This window comes from Stenella coeruleoalba (assembly GCF_951394435.1).
Source record: "Stenella coeruleoalba genome assembly, chromosome: 9".
NCBI classification, from domain to species: domain Eukaryota; kingdom Metazoa; phylum Chordata; class Mammalia; order Artiodactyla; family Delphinidae; genus Stenella; species Stenella coeruleoalba.
In genome coordinates this window covers 14,441,553-14,461,137 of record NC_137155.1, presented here as the reverse complement: position 1 = coordinate 14,461,137, position 19,585 = coordinate 14,441,553, and the positions used below count along the sequence as shown (strand labels likewise).

The 19,585-nt window shown below is 39.0% G+C and overlaps 1 protein-coding gene across 2 annotated transcripts in view; it reads left to right on the top strand.

Annotated features, from left to right (window-relative positions):
* The window catches only part of STARD3NL (STARD3 N-terminal like), a 51,726-nt gene that overhangs the window by 9,678 nt on the left and 22,463 nt on the right, over positions 1-19,585 (top strand). Inside the window, exon 2 of one of the 2 annotated variants that reach the window (XM_079931034.1) lies at positions 16,594-16,861. In XM_079931034.1, the coding sequence (XP_079787160.1) occupies positions 16,637-16,861 (225 nt within the window). In that variant the 5' untranslated portion in view covers positions 16,594-16,636. Of the gene's footprint in view, positions 1-16,578; positions 16,862-19,585 lie in introns of both variants that reach the window. The other variant, XM_079931033.1, reaches the window with a different exon arrangement.

Here is a 19,585-nt window from a genome sequence, read left to right as displayed (position 1 = left end):
GAAAGCGTTTGTTGGAAAATTGCTTGCAGTAAGTACTGAAGAAGTGGCATTACATAGTGCAAAGGTGTCCTTGTATGCACTGGAGTATATTTCAAGTGTCTTAACTGAGGGACCTTCATCTGTCTAGATAGTAATATGATGTTGATTCCATTATTGCCAAGGCTGGCAACACATCTCTTAAGAGGAAGGTTTAAATATTCATGAGAATATATGCACTAAGGAGCAACATGGTTCCTCTGAATTACTGTCAGCTGATGGTTGACTGGTTGACAGTAATAATGAGGTTAAAATTGGGAAAAATAGTGGTAACTCCATAATAACCGTTCGGTATTTTTGTGATTTTTAGGAAAGCTAAAAATAGATTTAGTTCTATGGGAAGAAAAAAAAATCCTGGAAAATGATAGGCAGTCAGCAACCAAAAAAAAATCAGCAGTCTTTTGACTTGTGGAAAAGACTGACTCATGAAGGAAAATGAGGTTATGTGTAGCTTCTGTGATCGGGAAGATTAAGACAAAGGAGTTTCTAGGTAAGCTGTGGCGAAAATATTTGAGTGTAGGAGTTAAAGCTGAAGCTTTAACAAGCTGCAAAGTCAATTTGAGCACCAGGAGAGATCTATTAGGAGGAGAATCAGAGGCTGGAGAGAGACAGTAGAAGCTGGAGGAAGGTAGCTATAGTAACTTTGTTGTTCCAGTGATTCCGGGCCACTTGATAGCAGCTTCTGAAAAAGATGAGAGACAAATAAAGTAGTGTTCTTGTTTGTCAGAGGCCATCTTGAGAGAGACTTTTGAAAAATGGTGAGGTGTAGCTATAACATTCCAGCCATCTGACTCAACCAGTGCTGGTGATGTAACTGGCTACCGAGTTGTTGAGCCCTGCAGGGTGATCTAACAACATGTACCACCCAACATGACTTTGACCACTGTGTGGCCTATTTTCATTTTGCCAACCTATGATCTTTGGAAGAACAGATATACATTGTCAAAGGACCTTCCTCTGTCCAGCTGGCCCATCCTCCCCTGGACCAAGCAACATCCCACTGGCATGGTTACTGTCAAGAGTATACACTTGATTTCTTTCCCCTCTCTCCGGTCGCTCCCTTGTAGTATTTATATATCTGCTTCCTTGACTGTTTGGAAGTTTCTGTGAGAGCAGGGAAACTCTTGCATTACCTTTTGGATCCTTTAAAATATCTGCTTGGAGTTTTACATTCTGTAGGTGTTCAATGCTTATTATTTAAGAAAATGAGAACTCTTAGAGGATTTAAATAGGGCCCGCCTCATAATTATTTTCTGTTCTACAAGTAGATGCACTTTCTTTGGTTTTTTCCCCCTTCTTCTTTTATGGAGAGAAAGGAGAACATTCTGATTTCTGTTGTGTCTCATGGCTGTTAATAATTTCCATCTGAATGCTGTTGACTCCCTTTCTGTTTCTCTCTCAGACTTCTCCCCTGAACTCCTGACTCATATCCAACTGCTTACTTTTATTTCCACTTAGATATTAATAAGCATCTTATACTCCATGTGTCCAAAGTGAGCTGATGTTCTCCCTTAGAGTCGCCCCTCCTGTAGCTTCTCCCTTTCAGTAAATAGTGAGTCCATCCCTCCCTTCCCACAGGCTATAAATCTGGCAGCTCTCCTTTAGTCCTCCCTTTGTCCTGTATCCCATGCCCAACCCATCCCCTACTGCTTTTGGCTCTGTGTCTGGAACCAACCACTATCACCACCCTCATCTACTAAGGCAGTATGTCCTCCCTCTCCTGAATTATTGCCGTAGTCCCCTAAAGGGGCTCCCCGCGTCTGTGCTTCTGTCAGCCAGAGCGTCTCCTAAAGCTTCAGCTGCATCAGCCTTCTCTTCTACTGAAAAGCTTCCAGTGTCTTCCCATCTCATTCAAAATCTTTACTGTGGCCTCTGATGCGCCACAAGGCCGCCCCAAGTTGTTGACTTCTCCGTTAATCACCTCCCGCTGCTCTTCCATGCTGTCGGCTCCTGCAAAGCTGGAAGCTAACGACCTGCTGAACTCCTGCCTGGCCCGCACCACCCCACGCTCAGGCCCGTGCCTGTCCTCTTTCTCCACCTGCCCTGCTCTTTCTTCTGATACTGCCTGTGACGTCTCTCCCTTATCACCTGCTAGTCCTTGCTCCACCTCTGTTCACCTGTAAATGACCTCAGTGAGCTCATCCAGACCAAGCAGTGTACGGTTACAGGGCTCCTCTGTTTATCCTGTGTCCCTGCACTCTAGAAGGTAAGCTCTGTGAGGGGAGAAAATTCCTTCAGCTTTATTCATTGCCGCATCCCCAGTGCTCAGAGGAGGACCTGATATGTTTTTGGTAGTTCAAAACCTATTTGTGGAGTTAATGAAGTAGATGCGGTATATTCTCGGCAAACTTTGAATTTTCAAAAATTATCAAGTGCAATTTTTAAATCTTATAGTATACATCCAGGTTCAGTTTCTTAATAAACGTTTTAGATTTGCCTCATAAATTATGAAAACATCAATATGTATTTACCCAGCTATCTTTAAATCTTAGTATTTCCCTCTATATGTCAAATAAAAGTTCACTAATATTTCTAATATTGCTATAGAAATAGGTCACTTAGAAATTAAGTTGCCATAAGAACAGGTTTGGGCTTGGGAGATAAATTAGTGTCTGTGAGGGGAGCGACTTAAAAACACCATCACATACTTGTTTTCTGCTTTAATTCTTCCAAGTCATTGATGCTAGTTTCTAAATAAATTTGAGTCTTGAAACATGCTGTCAAAAAGTTAACTTCTCTTTATGCACACACAATTACTTTTATCTGTTGATATTAACAGAAATTGTTAAATGAGATGAGACTGCAAGAAATGACCTAGAGCTTGATTAGAGAGCCTTAATGTGTGTCGAGGGGGAAGAGGGCAGAACACATAGCAGCAGAGTGAGCAGACTTATCAGGATGGAATAAAATGTTTCATTACCTCCCAAATGAATATGAACAACAATAGAACATATGACACCTGGAACGTAAGTATTAAGAATAAAACCATGGAATTGATACATAGAGATATTACTATGGAGTTGGAGTTCTAAATTCTTGAAGCAAAGTAAGAGAAAGAAGGGAGTGCAGTTGAAATGTAGGTCCCAGTGGAATAAGTCAGCTGCATGAATAAAACAACACATGGTGCCCACAAGCCTCGGTGGATGATGCGTTGTAAAAGATCCATCTTTCCCCAGGTGTCTGGGAAGAGTATAAGTACTAACATACGGAACAAGTGAAGGATAAAGTTGGCCATTAAAAGCTTACAGTAAAGTTATGTCTTGTGCACATTTTCACTAAAGACCGGAGCAAACTTGAGACCCCAAACTGTTGCATGGTGTGCACTCCGTTATTTCATTTAAGCCTTGTGACGACACAACAACAGCAAAAGACTATTATTAGGTATTTGGTATTGGCTCAAAATCCAGACAGAATGACTCCTGTCTGCAGTCACAAGCACTTTAGAAGTGTTCATCCAATCTCCATTTGTGTCCAAGAAATTTGATAGTTTTATTAGGGGCAGAATGATTTGGATGCCCAGAAATCTTATATAGGTTTTCCTTTGAGTCTATCAGTGTGTCTCAAAGTGTCACATACCTAGGAATTATTACACAGAGGTATGTGTACAAAATCCACATGCATTCTCTTTTATAGAATGAGTTATGAAGTTTTCTAAGATGATTCCAGTTGCTTATTCTGCTCTTAAAGGTAGCTCATACTTACAGTAAAGTTAATTTAATGAATTTTTGCAGTGAAAATCTGTCTTTATTCATGTTTATATAAACACACACACAACATACACATATGTATACTATATACTTATTATGTTTAAATATATTTATATCATATATACATGTTTATATATACTGGATGGATTGATAGATAGATAGAGCAACTCTATCCCAAAACATCCTTATGTCCTTATGTTTTTCTGAACTATTCAGAGGTTAAGAATTTCTAAGAATAAGGGAATTCTCCTGCATAATCAGAATACTAGACTATAATCAATTTTCCAGCTGTCTTTTGTAGCATTATCTTTTGGGTTTTTTGGGTTTTTTTTAATTCAGGATTCAGTCTAGACTTCTGCATTGCATTTGATGGTTGTGGCTCTTTATGCTTTTTTAAGTTTGAAGAGTATCCACACCGCTTTCCTACCTTTTGTTCTCGTTTTGGTTTTCAACATGTTGACTTCGCTCAAAATTCCAGAATACCGGTCTTTTAGAATGTCCCACCTACTGTGTTTGTTTGTTTCCTTATGGCTGAATTCAGGCTAAACATTTTTTGGCAAGGGAACATCATAATTGTTGTTATATACCTGTGACTGTATCACATTAAAAGGCATATAATGTCAGCTTGTTCTAATATTGGTAACGCTGTTTGATTACTTGGTACAGGTGGAGACTACCAGATCTCTCTACTATAAAGTCATATTATTCCCAGTGAAATTATTAAATATTCTGAGGGGTTACACTTTGAGACTATGAATATCCTATTCCCCAACAATGTTTTAATAATTTTAAGCATCCAGTAAAGATCCTTGCCCGAATCACTTACTCCAGCTGGGGCTTACAAACCGTTGATTTATCTAATTTTATTAATTTTTTCTACATTTCTTAATCTAACATTTGTTTCCTGTAAAGGAGAATTTCTACCCTCTCTTTTTTGCAATATTACGATGGACTCATGGAACTTCTTAATTTTTCCAACATAAATTCCAGCATTACAGTCATTATTCATTTTTATGTTCAAGTCACCCAATCTGACCCGCGGGAACTCGTCACAGCCTACACAATTTTGTTTTTTTTTTTTTAATGATTATGGCTTTTTGTGCCTTCTCTTAAGAAATCTTTGCCTACAAAAAGGTTTTAAAAATATTCTCCTGCAAATTCTTATATCAGCTTCATATTTTTAGCTTTTCTGCCTATGATCCATCTTGAATTATTTTTTGCATGGTTTGAGTTAGGGTTTGAGATTCATGGTTTTTTTCAATTTTGATATCTGGTTGTCTCAGCATCATACTTTCTTTTCTTGTTGGATTGCTTTGACATCTTTGTCAAAAGTAAAATCATATAAGTGTGGGTCTGTTTCTAGACTCTTCCTTATGTTCCACTGATCTATTTGTTGATCCTTCTGCTAGTGCCACACTGCCTTACTGAAGTGTTATAGAAAATCTTTAAGTAGTGTGTCTTCCAATTTTGTTCTTTTTCAAGATTGCTTTGGATATTCTCATTTCTTTGCATTTCTGTATACATTTTAGAATTAGCTTATCCGTTTCTACCAAAAAAGCTTGATGAGATTATGATTGGGATTGAGTTGAATCTATAGATCAATTTGGGGAGAATTGAAATCTTAACAACATGAATTCTTCCAACCCATAAACATGGTCAGCTCTCTGTTTATTTTCATCTTCTTTGATTTCTCTCAGCAGTGTTTTATCGCTTTACAGTGTTTTATGTTTTTGGTGCTATTTTAAAAGCATTCCACCCCCTCCTCATTTCTTCCTACTCCCAACTGCCTAGAATGGAGGGATTGGTAAACAGGTGAATCACAACATCCTGAATAAGCTATTTTTTTTTGTTTTCTTTTGTTTTTTGATGTTTTGTTGTTTTGTCTTATTTCGTTTTTATCTAAAGTAGATTGAAAATAATCTTGAGGCAGCATGATCGATGTCTGTGTACACTATTTTCTGATAGGGGCAGAGAGGTGTAGAAGAATGAGGGGAAGCAAAAGCCTCCCTGAGAAAGTGACCTTTGAGTTACGGCTTATTAGGATGGCTAAGAGTCATAGAGATAAGGAAAGTAGCACTCAAGGTAGGGAGAAAAATACAAGCCGGGGTTGGTGAGAATGTGATTCCTTTAGGGAACTGCTTGTGATTTGTAGTATGGTGAAATGATTCTGGAGAGGTAGGCAGAAGTAGGCCATGTGTTAGGTTAGGCAAGATTAAGGAATTTGAGCTCTACCTGAAGGTCCCAGGAAACTAATAAATGATCTCATAAATTTAATTTGATCCCCTAAAAAATCTACAGGTGTTGGGTGAGAATTACCTTAGTTTATCAATACATTTATTTTTCTAGTGTACCTTGACTTGCTTTGCCCATTTTTCTAATTGGATTTAAGGTTTTTATTATCTGTCTTTCAATACTCTTGTTTTGCTTCTAATGTTTTTGAATAGAGAAACTTGATTTTTACGTATTCAGTTCTGTTTTCCATTGTAGATTGTCTTAGAAAGAATTCCACATCCTAAAATCATGTGTTATTTACCACAATTTCTTCTACTATGTAAACCATACAAACGATTTTGCTTTGTTAGCTTTTTAATAAAATCTTCAGTATATTTTGATAAGTAGATTTCTTTCTCCATGTACTTGAATGACTGGTTAATAGTTTTATCCTTTTGCAACTGAATTTTGATGGTATCTTTATCATCTGTAGATATTTTTCGGTTTACACAAGTTTTTCCTTGCAGAAAAGCTTAGGGAAGTACAGGCCCCACAGTGGCTTATTGGTAATGAGTTTTCCTTGGCCGTCAGTGTTTTTATTATTTTTTTAATTGAACTAATGCTTAATATTTTGGAAATTTCCTATGACAGTTAACGTTTCTGGCTTCTACGGATAAATAACAGTATCCTCTATGTCCACACGTTTGGCCCTGGAATATTGGGCATACGCCCCCCTCCTGTTTGCCGGTTGTTCCTTGTCTCCCAGCACTGATTGTCAGTTGCCCATTTTTGTTCAGCTTACTGTGGTGTTTTTTGCAATATCACATATTTTTCCCTAGGTCTCTTTCAAAGCCGGGACAATAAGAGACTTGAGAGAGACACATTTTAAGAAAAGTGGAAGGTAGTGGATATCTATGCGGAAATGAAGAGTAGTCAAAACATACATAATTTCAAAGCTTTTTGGCTCAAATAAGTTGTAAGTTGTGTTCATGTGTGCTTTCGAAATGCAGTGAAACATTTCAGTGGGTAAACAGAAATATTTGCCTTCTGATTAGGTTTAGTTGTTTTTTTTTTTAAATATGAGTTTTGACTTATTTTTGTTATGTTTCAGGAATACATTCTAATATGTGGGTCCTACTTGTGGGAGCTATTGTGAGGCTTAAATGACATAATGTATGTTAAGTACTCAGCACCAAGCCTGACTCAGTCTCAGTGTAAGGAAGCTATTGATTTTGTTAATATGTTAATATAAGGCATACACTATTACATAATATAATAGTATGTTAATAGGTGGGATAGGTTTGTACTTATGTTCTTTTGTTCTTGTTCTTGGTCAGATAATGTTAGGATTATGCTAGCTTTATTTAATGATAGGATAGATAGCTTTTCTTTCTTTTTAATGTTCTGGAACAGTTTATAGGATTTTGTTTATCTTTTATTTAAAATTTTGAAATACCTGTCATACTCTCTGACTCTCATTCCTTTGCTAGGTAATTCTTTGTCAACTTTTTCACTTTTCTTTTGGGGATGGTTCATTCTATTCAGGCGATCTATGTCTTCTTTATGTAATATATATATTTTTTCAGAGTATGGACTTTCTTTATGATTTTCAAATGTGATTAGTATAAAGTATCACTTACACTTTGAAAAATAAGCTCTCCTATTATGGGACTTGTATTCCTTTCCTAATCTCCCCTCCCGAATCTAGGTTTACCTATGTTCCCTTTTAAAAGACTAATTTTGGGGTTTATTTATATTTTTTAAATTTGTGGAAATGTTCATCCATGTGCAAAAGTAGAGGGTTTAATATAATGAATAACATTGTATTCATTCCTCAGATTGGAACAATTATTATTCTTCTTTTGGATTTATTTATTAATTGTACCCATTGTTTTTCTTTTTTATATTTTTTTCCCATGGGGATAGAGTTTTTGTAACTTTGTTGTTTAAATGCCTAATTCTTTAATTTTATTCTTTATTGAAAAGTAATTAGAGCACTTTAAGGAAGTGAATTTGATAATAAGCTTAACTTTGACAGCTTTCCACTGTCACTATTTTCTAAATAGTTTGTTTTAATTTTAAAATATTTTTATCTCAGTAGTTATTTTAGAAAATACTATGTTATAAATTTCTATTTTATGCATTATTTGTTCTGTATTTAGCTCCTAATTGCAAGGCTTACTGAATTAGATTTTTTTTTTTTTTCCGGTACGCGGGTCTCTCGCTGTTGTGGCCTCTCCCGTTGCGGAGCACAGGCTCCGGACGCGCAGACTCAGCGGCCATGGCTCACGGGCCCAGCCGCTCTGCGGCATGTGGCGGACCGGGGCACGAACCCGAGTCCCCTGCATCGGCAGGCGGACTCTCAACCACTGCGCCATCAGGGAAGCCCTAGATTTTTTTTTGATAGTCTAGTTTTATGATCAATTTTGTAAACATGGCATATCTTCAAAATAGCACATAGTCTATGGTTGTAGGGTTGAAAAAATAATTATCTATCTTTAAAAAACTTACAGTATTCAAATAATCTGTATCCATGTTTGTATCTTTAAAATACTCAGTAGATTTTAAAAAGTAATCTTCAAAAACTTCCCATTTTGATTATAATCTATCACTAAGTAAGCTTTTGCAATATTTTAGTTTTTTTTTTTTTGAGTATAGTTGACTTACAATGTTGTGTTAGTTTCAGGTGTACAGCAAAGTGAATCAGTTATACACATACATATATCCACTCTTTTTTAGATTCTTTGTTTTTAAAGATGCATTTTGTATTTCTGTTCTTTCTGGTAAGGAATACATGGATACTGATTGGTAAATCTTAAACCTGATTTCAAACGTATTACACTTCTTAAATTTAAAAATATCAAATATTAGCTATACTTCCTTAGTTAAGAGTATATATATAAAAATCCTCAGAACTTAATTATACATCTTGAGTCTTCAAAGTTTTTGTGTACTTATTAAAAATCTTTAGCTGAACTGTGTACCCTCCCCTGCTTTTTATTGAGTATGAACTCGTAATCATACCCAAATACTTACAAGTCAGATTTAAAATAAGCAAATATTGGATCACCGTTGCATAATCAAGTTCAGTTACTATAGCTTTGGGTTAAGCTTGGTAACTGTCATGTACTTAATAATTCTACTTAAGGAAAATTATTGATAATTATATGTAGGTTTATAAAGAGATATTGGAAGAATACTGGAGTGATGAATACAACCTTTATATATTTCTCTTTTGAAATGTTACCACTTGCCTACTATATACCGAATATGCTAATATTTTTTGGTGGCTAACCGTCACTAAAATGGTCTCTGGATGATATCTCTAGAAGCTCCTAAAGAGCAATTTTGTACGATAAGCCCGTTGAGGGTCGTCAGGAGACGTCCAGACGTTTATCTCCCAGAAAGCTTCTCAGTGGCATCACGTTGGTGACTTTATTAGGTTTGAGTCCAGCCATCTTTCTTGTTGACTGAGAAACCTCATTTGTCGGCTTGTGTAATCAGAGCCCAAGGGAGAGTGGCTCTTTCTCACATGGGTAAACTTACATCTCAGAATCTCCAGTGAACACCGTTAACTGCCGTGTAGACTGGATATTTATTTCAAGCTGACCATTCTATTGTCTCCCTATCACATTTTAATAAGAAGCACAGAATTGTGAAAGGTTGTGGGAGGCATGTAGGGAATTATTAAACTGTTCAGTGACAAAAGGCACTGATGATACCCTGATGCCATCACACTAATGATAGGAATAGGAAGGCCAGTGGATTGAAGATACTTAAAATCAAACAGACAAGGTGTCCCCACTTGAAGAGTGCCAGACTGGGCACAGGTGCCATTTGCTTGTGACACTCCTTTTCCTGTATTTTCGGGACTGACCCACCCTCTTTCTGATGGGCACATTCCCTCTTCACCTCTTTAGATCTGAACATATGTCCTGTCACCTTGTTCTTATGTCTTGGCCTACGAGCCGTTTTGCTTCTTGAAGGGCAGAGCACATCTACTCTGATTCATTATGTGCAGATTTTATGGTTTAACTTTCAGAGGGCAGTATTATTTCAATTGTTTCAACATTCTCTCCCCATTGTAGTCCTGATGATATGGGCAAATCTATAAAAAGCCTAGCAGAGTTTCATACATACACATAGATCTTTTTCTTCTTCCTTTTTAAAACATTTCACTCATTTTCAGTTGGAAAATCAATAGGAATCTGCTGGAAAAAATTTGATTCCTTGATTCAAAGTTTTTTCTTTAAAGTAATGCCAAACAGTTGGTTGGGTGATTTTAGATGCTTTAAAAACATTTTTTTTACTTATTAATTTAAAATAACTTTATTTTCCATATTTCTTTATCCAGTAATTTCCTATTGCTACAACTACTAATCTGGATGTGATGCGTAGGTGGTTTAAAATTCAATCCAATAGTCTAGATTTTAGAAATGTTTTCTAGACGTTCTATTTAACTTGTAATACATAAAGCGTAAAGTAAGCCAGGGCTGTTTTGAAATGTGAACATAATGGTAGCGGACATTTGCCAAAGACAGGTTTGTTTGATCTTGATTTTATTAACCTTCCTGTAGTGCTTCATCGTGATAGTTCTCCAGCCCAGGAAGCTGGAATGTTACACAAATGCATCAACTCCCTAACCTCAGCCGCTGCCAGGCTTTCTAAAGACACTTTCATCAGAGTTATACCAGGTCTTTACCTTCCAAGGTAAAATGGACATACCTATAGCATCAGTGCCATGAAGAAGTCCAGGATGATGAATCATACCTTTTTTTGTTGCTTAGAACATCTTTACCACAAACCAACTTTATGATGTTTTAAAAACATAAGCAGATCATTTAAGAAGACACTAAATAAAAGTTTTTAATTTATGAAAGTTTGAATAGTTGGTTGAGTCTGACGTGTAGATTTCCCAGGTCTTCTTAGGCATGCAGAACTTTCCTTCTCTCATACTTTACAATAGGAAGGTTGTCTTATGTGTTTCTGTTGCTGTGGATTAGCTTCCTTCCCACAGCTCTCTCTTCTCTCTGCATGTTTACTTCCAAAGCATCTGTGTTTGTTAGTTATCATGCCTCTTTCTCATACTGGCAAAGTATGTTTGTAAATGTCAGGTTACTCCCTGACATACGATTCCCGTTCTCCACTTCTAGCTGTTTCATTTTGGAAACTGTGGGCTCTACACAGAGCTTTTAAAAACCATCATAAACCAGGTCTCGTAACACGTGGTGGGCCTTGCAAGAAGAGAGTCAGATTGAGGTGCTTCTTGCCCCCAGAGGAACCCAGACCCGGGGTAGAGTGGGCACAGCTGGGGCAGCTCGTGTCTTTAGGGACAAATCCAATGACTGCATCCCAGGGGCCATTTGAACACCTTCTGATGTCCCTCCTGTTTCCTTCTAGGAATCTGATGGAGAGGGTTCCTCCTGTTTCCTTCTAGGAATCTGATGGAGAGGACAGAAGTGGAAGACCCGAGTCTTAATTCTAAGATATATCTTGAAATATCCCTCAGATGGGTGTGTCCTTATATAATCTGCGTAGGCCTCAGCTGCTACCTTTTTGTTTTTTTTCACCTGTAAGCAAACATTTACTTCAGAGGCGAGAATAATTTCGGCAACATAGATGAAGAAAGCTTTTTTTTTAATTAATTTATTTTTGGGTGTGCTGGGTGTTCATTGCTGAGTGCGGGCTTTCTCTGGTTGCAGCGAGTCGGGGCTTCATTGCAGTGTGTGGGCTTCTCATTGCAGTGGCTTCTCCTGTTGCGGAGCATGGGCTTCAGTAGTTGCAGCGCGTGGGCCCCAGAGCACGCGGGCTTCAGTAGTTGTGGCGTGCCAGCTCAGTAGTTGTGGCTCGCCAGCTCAGTAGTTGTGGCTCGCAGGCTCTAGCGCGCAGGCTCAGCAATTGTGGCGCACGGGCTTAGTTGCTCCGCGGCATGTGGGACCTTCGTGGACCAGGGCTCAAACCCGTGTCCCCTGCATTGGCAGGCGGATTCTTAACCACTGCGCCACCAGGGAAGTCCCTGAAGAAAGCTTTGAAAGAACAAGAAGAGACACAATCTGCAGGTGTAGGATTCTCTTTGCCTGTCAGACGACAGGGTAATAGATCAGAGTGGCAGACTCAAATGACTCCAGGCTAGGTCGAGGCTGAGGCCAAGTGGAGAGTGCGGGCTCCATCTAAAGAGTTCAGCATCTTCTTGGCTTTATTCTTATGGTAAGGGAATGCAGGCCTGGCTATTCTGTGTCTTTTAACTTTTCCAGAGAAGCTAGACATCTGGAATTTTAGATGAAAGATCATTACTTAAAATGTTAGCAATTAGTTCAAGATCTTTAGAAACACCGTACAAGACCAAGCAAAACATGTCTGTAAGCCAAATCTGCTCCACTGGCCTTTGGAAAAGATGATAAATATTTTTAGTGTCTGTTATTCTCAATTCTCTCTCTCTTGGAGGAGAACATACAGTGTCCTGCTGTGGCCGGAAGTAATACAGAGGAGAAGCCTGGGTGCCTGGGTTGAGAGACTTGGTTTGGCCGCCCCAGTAGGTGCCCAGAGGCCCTTTCCACTTCTCCCAGGAGAAACTGTGGGACTTCTGTAAAATGCTAGCAGTGGTAGCTACTGCGCTATAGCAGCTGCTGTTTACCATCTGGGTGGTATCAATTCTGTGCTGAAGCAGATGGAGCTGAAGTTTTGGCTTAGCTTTGCTAAGATTATTTTAAACCAGCCTGGGGACCAGTGCAGTAGTAACATCTCAAAGATGTAAGCTATTCTTTCTGGAAGCAAAAGGATTTCAGGTTTTTGGGTTTTCCCACATGCACAGGGTATCATCATTTAGGAAGCCACCAGTATAGATATGGTAGAATTTTTCTCCAGTTCTAGCAGTGTGGGATTAAGGGAAGAGAATACGGCAGAGAGCTGTGTGTGTTTGGGCTGTAAGTACTGCTGAAGTGGCCCTTAGATAAGGCAACAAGACCACCTGTGCCTGAGCTGTGCTGTGTCACGAGAGCCACCTGTGGAAAAATAAGACTGGATTACAGGTTTTTGCTAATTGCAGAATCAGAGCATGCATTGGAAAAATTAATATTCATCAATCAGCCTATTTTTTGCTAATTATAACACAGAACCTCTACATCTCACATGGCTCCCCTTTGAAAAGCTGATGGAAGCAGCAGTCTCCCTTTCTAGAAAACTACAGGCAGTAAAGGAAATATTTTAGGCTTTGTGAACCATGTAGTCTCTGTTGTGACTGTTCACCTCTGCTGTCTTCATGTGAAAGTGTCCATAGCAATCGATACCAACCATAGGACTGCATGTGGTAGTATTCTAATAAAACTCCGTATTAAGAAACAAGCAGCCTGCAATATTTGACTTACAGGCTATAGTATGTTGACTCCTAGTTTAGAGCATTGACAGCTGTGGTAGATTGGAGTATTTCTCAGCAAATGTCCACTTACCTTCTGCTCCTCTTTGGATGGAATGTACATCTCAGCTCCATGCCCTCTGGGCTTGGCCTTGAGATATATTTGACCTCTAGAATGTGAACAGAGATTGCAGTGTGTTTACGTGGTCGAGCTTGTCTCCTGTGCTCTTGCCATTTGCCGTGAAGAGAACATGTAGTTTCTCCGTGACTACTTCCCCACGTAGTCCTGGTCCAAGGGGAAAGACAAACAGGCAGCAGACTTAGACGCAACACAGTTTGAAGCCAAGCTCTGCTGTCCACTACCTGAAGCAGAGTTGCCAGCTGGGCCCAGACTAGACCAGCTGAACTGCAGGCACCCTGCAGACGCATGAGCTTGAGAACACACGTAGATTGTTTTAAGCCATTGGGTTTGGGGGTAGTTTGTGAGCACAGCATGACTGTAGAAATAGCTAGCCAATATAGAGGAGGATAGTTACCCATCCAGATAAAACAATTATGATATGAATCTCTTTTTCAAAAACCAAAATAACAAAAGAGGATGCTCATCTCCTTACACAAATTCCAGTAAAAGATAAGGGGATGGTTTTCTTTATTTTATAATTCTCCACCCCACTCCTTATCACCTTCCCCTCTCCCCATGCTTCTTCCATAGTTGGAATAAACCCTGCATTGTAGATTCAGTCTCCTGGGGTACAGCTAATCAGAACTTAATACCCTCTTTAGAGAGGCATAGCTTTCCTCAAGCCAACCCCAGAGAGGACTCAGTACAAGAACTGGGTATTTAATACTTTCAATATTATATCTGGGAAAATATCCAAGCTTTTCTTCAGAAACAAACAGTGTGGTCTCCTCAGTTCAGCAGAGTTTTTTGAGAGCCTGCTTGGCGTTAGTGTCTGGGCTAGATGCTAGACAGGATTTATGCAGTCAATATCTGTTTTGTTCTTGCTGTGTGCTGTGTACTGAGGTAGTCCCTGGGGACACAGGGATGTGCAAATCAAATTCAAGGCCTTCAAGGAGCACTCCAGCTAGCAGGAGGGCGGGCAAGTAAGTGGATAATTAAGGCACAGTGTGGTAAGCGGTACCATAAGTGGCATATCCACAGTCCTAGGGGAGCTTGGAGGAGATGCACTTGGCCTTGCGTGGGGATTGGAATGTGGGGAGCATTTCAGGAAAGTCTTCTTGAAGGAATTGACACTTGAACTGAATCTTTCTGAAGGACATGGTTAGGATGAAATCCTATCATTGTAGAGTAGAAAGAGGCTTTAGAAGTATCTTCCTCTTGACACATTAAAAGGAAGCTCTCCCTCCCTTTTAAAATTTGCTTCTGTCCCAGACAGAGATCAGTCTGATTAGAGTCATGCTGCTGAGAGCAATCTGTGCAGTGGGTAACTTTATCATTGAAGCTATTGCAAGTAGTATCTATACATTCTAGCTAATTAGAAGTTATATATACACACGTCTGAAAAATAATGTAATGATTCTCATTTCCCAAGTCAGGTGTACAGCATTGTATGATGTCAGTTTTTTAGTTGGAAATAGCCTCAGACTTCTGGGGTGGGTGTTTTTCTTTGTTGTCCTTTTTATTCATGAGGGGTGGGCTCAGGAAAGGAGGAATGGGTGAGACTAAGAAGATGATCCAATTACCTTGCAAATGATTTTCTTCCTAAAAACAGTCCTCAGTTTGAATTGTGAACTTGTTGATTTTTCTGTACAGTCTAGTGGCTTTAAATCATTGATACGACAATAAATTATCAAACAGTGAGTACAGCCGTGGTAGCACTACTCAGCCCAAGAAAGAGGACTGGACCAAGCTTGCACCCTCTTGTCACTTTTCCTTTCCTCTTGCTCTAAGGTAATCACTGACCCAGCCTCTAATGACATAGATCAATTTTTGCCTTGAAGGTCTACGGTTAAGTTCCTATAGATTTCCAGAAGTAGGGTTACTAGATCAAGCAGTATGATTATTTTAAATTATCATAGTTCAAACTACATAACGAAATTGCTTTCAAAAATGCTATGTCATTAAATCACCACATTGTATGAAAATGTGGAAAGGACTTTTGTTCCTGAGTGTGGGGAGGGAGAGAATTGAAGGTCAAGTGTGAAGATACAGAGTTCTGGACTGTGCATAGGACCAAATGGGACCATATTACTTTAGGGAAATTCCAGCAATGTTCTGAAATTGTATTTTACCCACCTGGAAAATGTTCTTTCTACTGGACATTGTCAGTCATTGTGGCAGAAGGGAGAGCAGGGTGAACCATGCGCTGGTTCTTAAGATCTGGACGCAGGTAACACGCATTACAGTGGCCACATTACACTGGCCAGAGAAAGGCACATGAATTCAGTAGAGCCAGGGGTATATAATCCTCCCATAGGGCGAGGTGGTGTAGGAAGGGAAACTACAATGTTTGGCAAAGAAAAATACCATCATCATACTCTCTATTTGATGACTTTGCCTCATCCATGAGGAGATCAGATCATTCAGATCGCCAGCCTTTTATTATAGAAGCACATGCTGGCCTTGCGGGGATGGGAGTCCTGCGTCTCCATATAGGACTATGATTGTTGCAATTATCAGTGGGGTTATAATGGTAAACTAATGGTAAACTTTTTGAGGTATGCGTACTTCTTTTCCAAGAAGAGACCCAGAAACATGCTTATTCATTAAGAGGTAATGGAAATGCTAAATTTGATTTATTAGATACCTGTGGTGGAAAGCAATTCCTCTTTAGGAAACAGATTTTTTTTTATAGTGGGTTTACACGTTCTGGTTACATGCTCTCTGGGAAGCTATTCAGTAAATGTTTTCCTAGTCCATGGGTAGTGACACTGACAGAACTGTAGAGGTTTTCTCCCTGGCACAGCAAGGGAGCTGGCTTGGCTGGGTCACCCAGAGGCTTGCTCCAGGTTCCAGGCACACCTGTCTGTTGTTAACTGCCTGTTTTTACCGTATACTACTTACTATAAATTTGCATTCTTCTTTACTGACAGTCTTTCCCATAACAGCTTTTTTGGTATTGATAGTATTGATGGATAACATCAAGAATTGCTTCTCATTTCTCTTTCTCTCTGTATCTTCATCAAGACAGAAATGTCTTCAGTTAAAAAACCCTGATGCTTAGTGAGACAGGCAGTCACACGGGGCAGGGGTAGCACTGTGGTATCAGGTGGGCTCTGATTTAACGTGCGTTTCTCTTTCATTCCCCAAAGATTTCTTCTCTCTAGGGATGGTGAAGTTGGAGAGGGGCTCCTTTAACCCTTCTGCAGGATGAACCCTGTGCCAGAAGACATGGAGAACGCTCTCATGGGGAGTCAGAGCTCGCACGCTTCCCTGCGCGACGTCCATTCCATCAACCCCACGCAACTCATGGCCAGGATTGAGTCCTATGAAGGAAGGGAAAAGAAAGGCATATCTGATGTCAGGAGGACTTTCTGTTTGTTTGTCACCTTTGACCTCTTATTTGTAACGTTACTGTGGATAATAGAGTTAAATGTAAGTGGTTTTTTTTTTTCATGACATTATACGAATTGTTTCCAGAGACAAAAACAAAACAAAACAAAACAGTTTTCTTATTTTTCTCATCATTTCTGTCTCATTTTCGTGAATTTCAACTTTTTTTCAAATGAGGCACCATTGGTCTTCTCCAGCTGATTTGGACCTTTCTTGTTTTTTTATGGTTATTATCAATATTTAAGAAGAACCTGGTTAGTTTAAAATTCACTGTGTCTGCAATTATGAAAGTTGAATTCTTCGGGTTTTGCTCTATAACAGGAGTTGGCAAACTGCAGTCTGAGAGCTAAATTCAGGTGGCCTGGTTTTATAAATAAAGTTTTATTGGAACACAGCCCTGCCCATCTGTTTACATATTGTCTGTGGCTGGCTTTTGTGCTGAGTGGTTGAGTTGAGTAGTTTTGACAGAGTCCATCTGGCCCACCAAGGCAAAGTTTTTTATTTCCTGGCCCTTTTCAGAAAAAAACTGCTAATCACTGCTTTAAAAAATGTAACATGCTCCTGGAATATGTTTCAAATGTTGCATTTACTTTCTAGTTCCCATATTTAAGATTTTGCATGCCCTTATTTTTTATTTTTTTGCAAAAGATTATTTGTTCATATTTTATCAAAAAAAAAAATCCTAGGGCTTCCCTGGTGGCGCAGTGGTTGAGAGTCCGCCTGCTGATGCAGGGGACACAGGTTCATGCCCCGGTCCGGGAGGATCCCACATGCCGCGGAGCGGCTGGGCCCGTGAGCCATGGCCACTGAGCCTGCGCGTCCAGAGGCTGTGCTCCGCAACAGGGGAGGCCACAACAGTGAGAGGCCCACGTACCACACACACAAAAAAATCCTAGAGGCATTTGAAGTTTTGTCAAATTTATGTGGTTATATTGCCAAATAATTGTCTAGACCAGTACTATCCAATAGAAATAGAATGCAAGCCTCATGTAAGTTCTCTAGCTGCTACATTTAACAACAATAAAAATAAGCAGGTAAAATTCATTTTAATAATACATTTTATTTAACCCAATATATCTGTTTTCTCCAAAGCCTCGGCTTTGACTGTTTACATTCCTTACCAACAAATAGGTGAACTCTTCCAGAATGCTTCCTCCCAAGCAAAAATTGTCTGTTTCCTTCACTTTCAGCAGTTCATTTATTTCCAAGAAACATTTGCTAAGGCCTGGGAAGCAATAGTTATTAGCTAGTGTTTATTATTAAGAGGTTACTCTTTGCTAGGCATGGTGCTAGGTGCTTTTAAGAAATTTATTAAAATAGAGAAAATATGAAAGGATGCTGAGATTCCTGTTGGAAAATGATTTTTAATTTTGCCTCATGATAGAAAGAGTTAATGTCTTAATCTAAACTCTGATTAATATTCTGATTCATAGCAGCAATTTTAGTTCTAGATTCTAGACTCTTAATAATTAGCATCATTGGATTCATTTAATTTCATCATAAATTCTAATAGAGTAATAAAACTTCATGAAAGCAGATATATACTTATATTAGAAAATTTTAAAAATTTAATCAAAAGAAGATAGATTTTTCCCAGAATCAAGGTCATATGCAGCACAAATCTACTGTGAAGTTTCTCTTTATAGATTTTTCCTTCTGTTAATCTAGCGTTGTGGGTATGCCTTAGTTTTGTTTCAAACCAAAAAAGCCAGTGATATGACAACAGTAATTTAAAATGTCTCTTTTAACCATGTGTTCCATGTGTACACATTAAAGAATATATTTAAATTGATATATTTTAAAGGAGTAATATGTTTTCAAAACCAGCAGCTGTAGCATGAGAGATGAAAAAGAAATGCATCTTTTAACAGGAAAGCTTAGCAGCAGTCTTAAGGAAGCACACTTAAAATTATTGCAGTGACAGCACAAAATCGAGGCATTCATTGGTTTGCCACTAATATGACCACTGAGTGTGCACTTAAGTTAGGGAAGCTGTGGGATGGGGCCGTGGTGGGTTACAGGATTACACTACTCACTTCCCTCCTTTCTTACTGCTTCAAGGAAATTGAAATGGAAGTGAAGTAAGTGGGATGCACCCTGTTTCATTCATCATAAGCAATCTGTTGCCATCCACATGCAACATTTTATAAATGAAAAATCACCAGACCTAGCAATTAAGAAATTTGTTTCTATCCTCACTTTTCCACTGACTACCAGTTTCCCCATTTGTAAAAAGAGTATATGATCTTTGAGACAGTATATCATGACTTTCTTAGCAAGGCTGTTTAAAAAAAAAGAAAACATTTAACTTTCTAGTTCTATTTGTTTTGAATTGTCAGCCCTGACCCGGGTTTTTCATTACACACTGTACCATCCCTTTTTCTTTTGTTGTCTGTCTCTGTAAATCCCTGATCACTCGTATCCACTGTTATTTTCACATGACTATACGTTTACCGAGTGCCGAGACATAGGCTTCTGATTCTGGTGTTGTAAGCTCCACAAAGAGCTACATGAGCTTTAAAGTTTAGCTGAGATGATCTTATATTGCCTCCTACTGTTGGTCTTTAAAAGAGGAAAGAAATAGCATGAAGGGAGCTTAGGCCTTCAAAAGAGTATGGGGACCCAGCTGTTCTATGCAATCATAACAATAACCAAAATATTTTGCCTTCATATATGACTTCCAACTTAGCCACTTTTCCTCCTGGCTCCAGGGAGCTGACTGGCGCCAACCCAGCCTGGTGTGCAGGGCCTAGGCGAGCTGGAGCG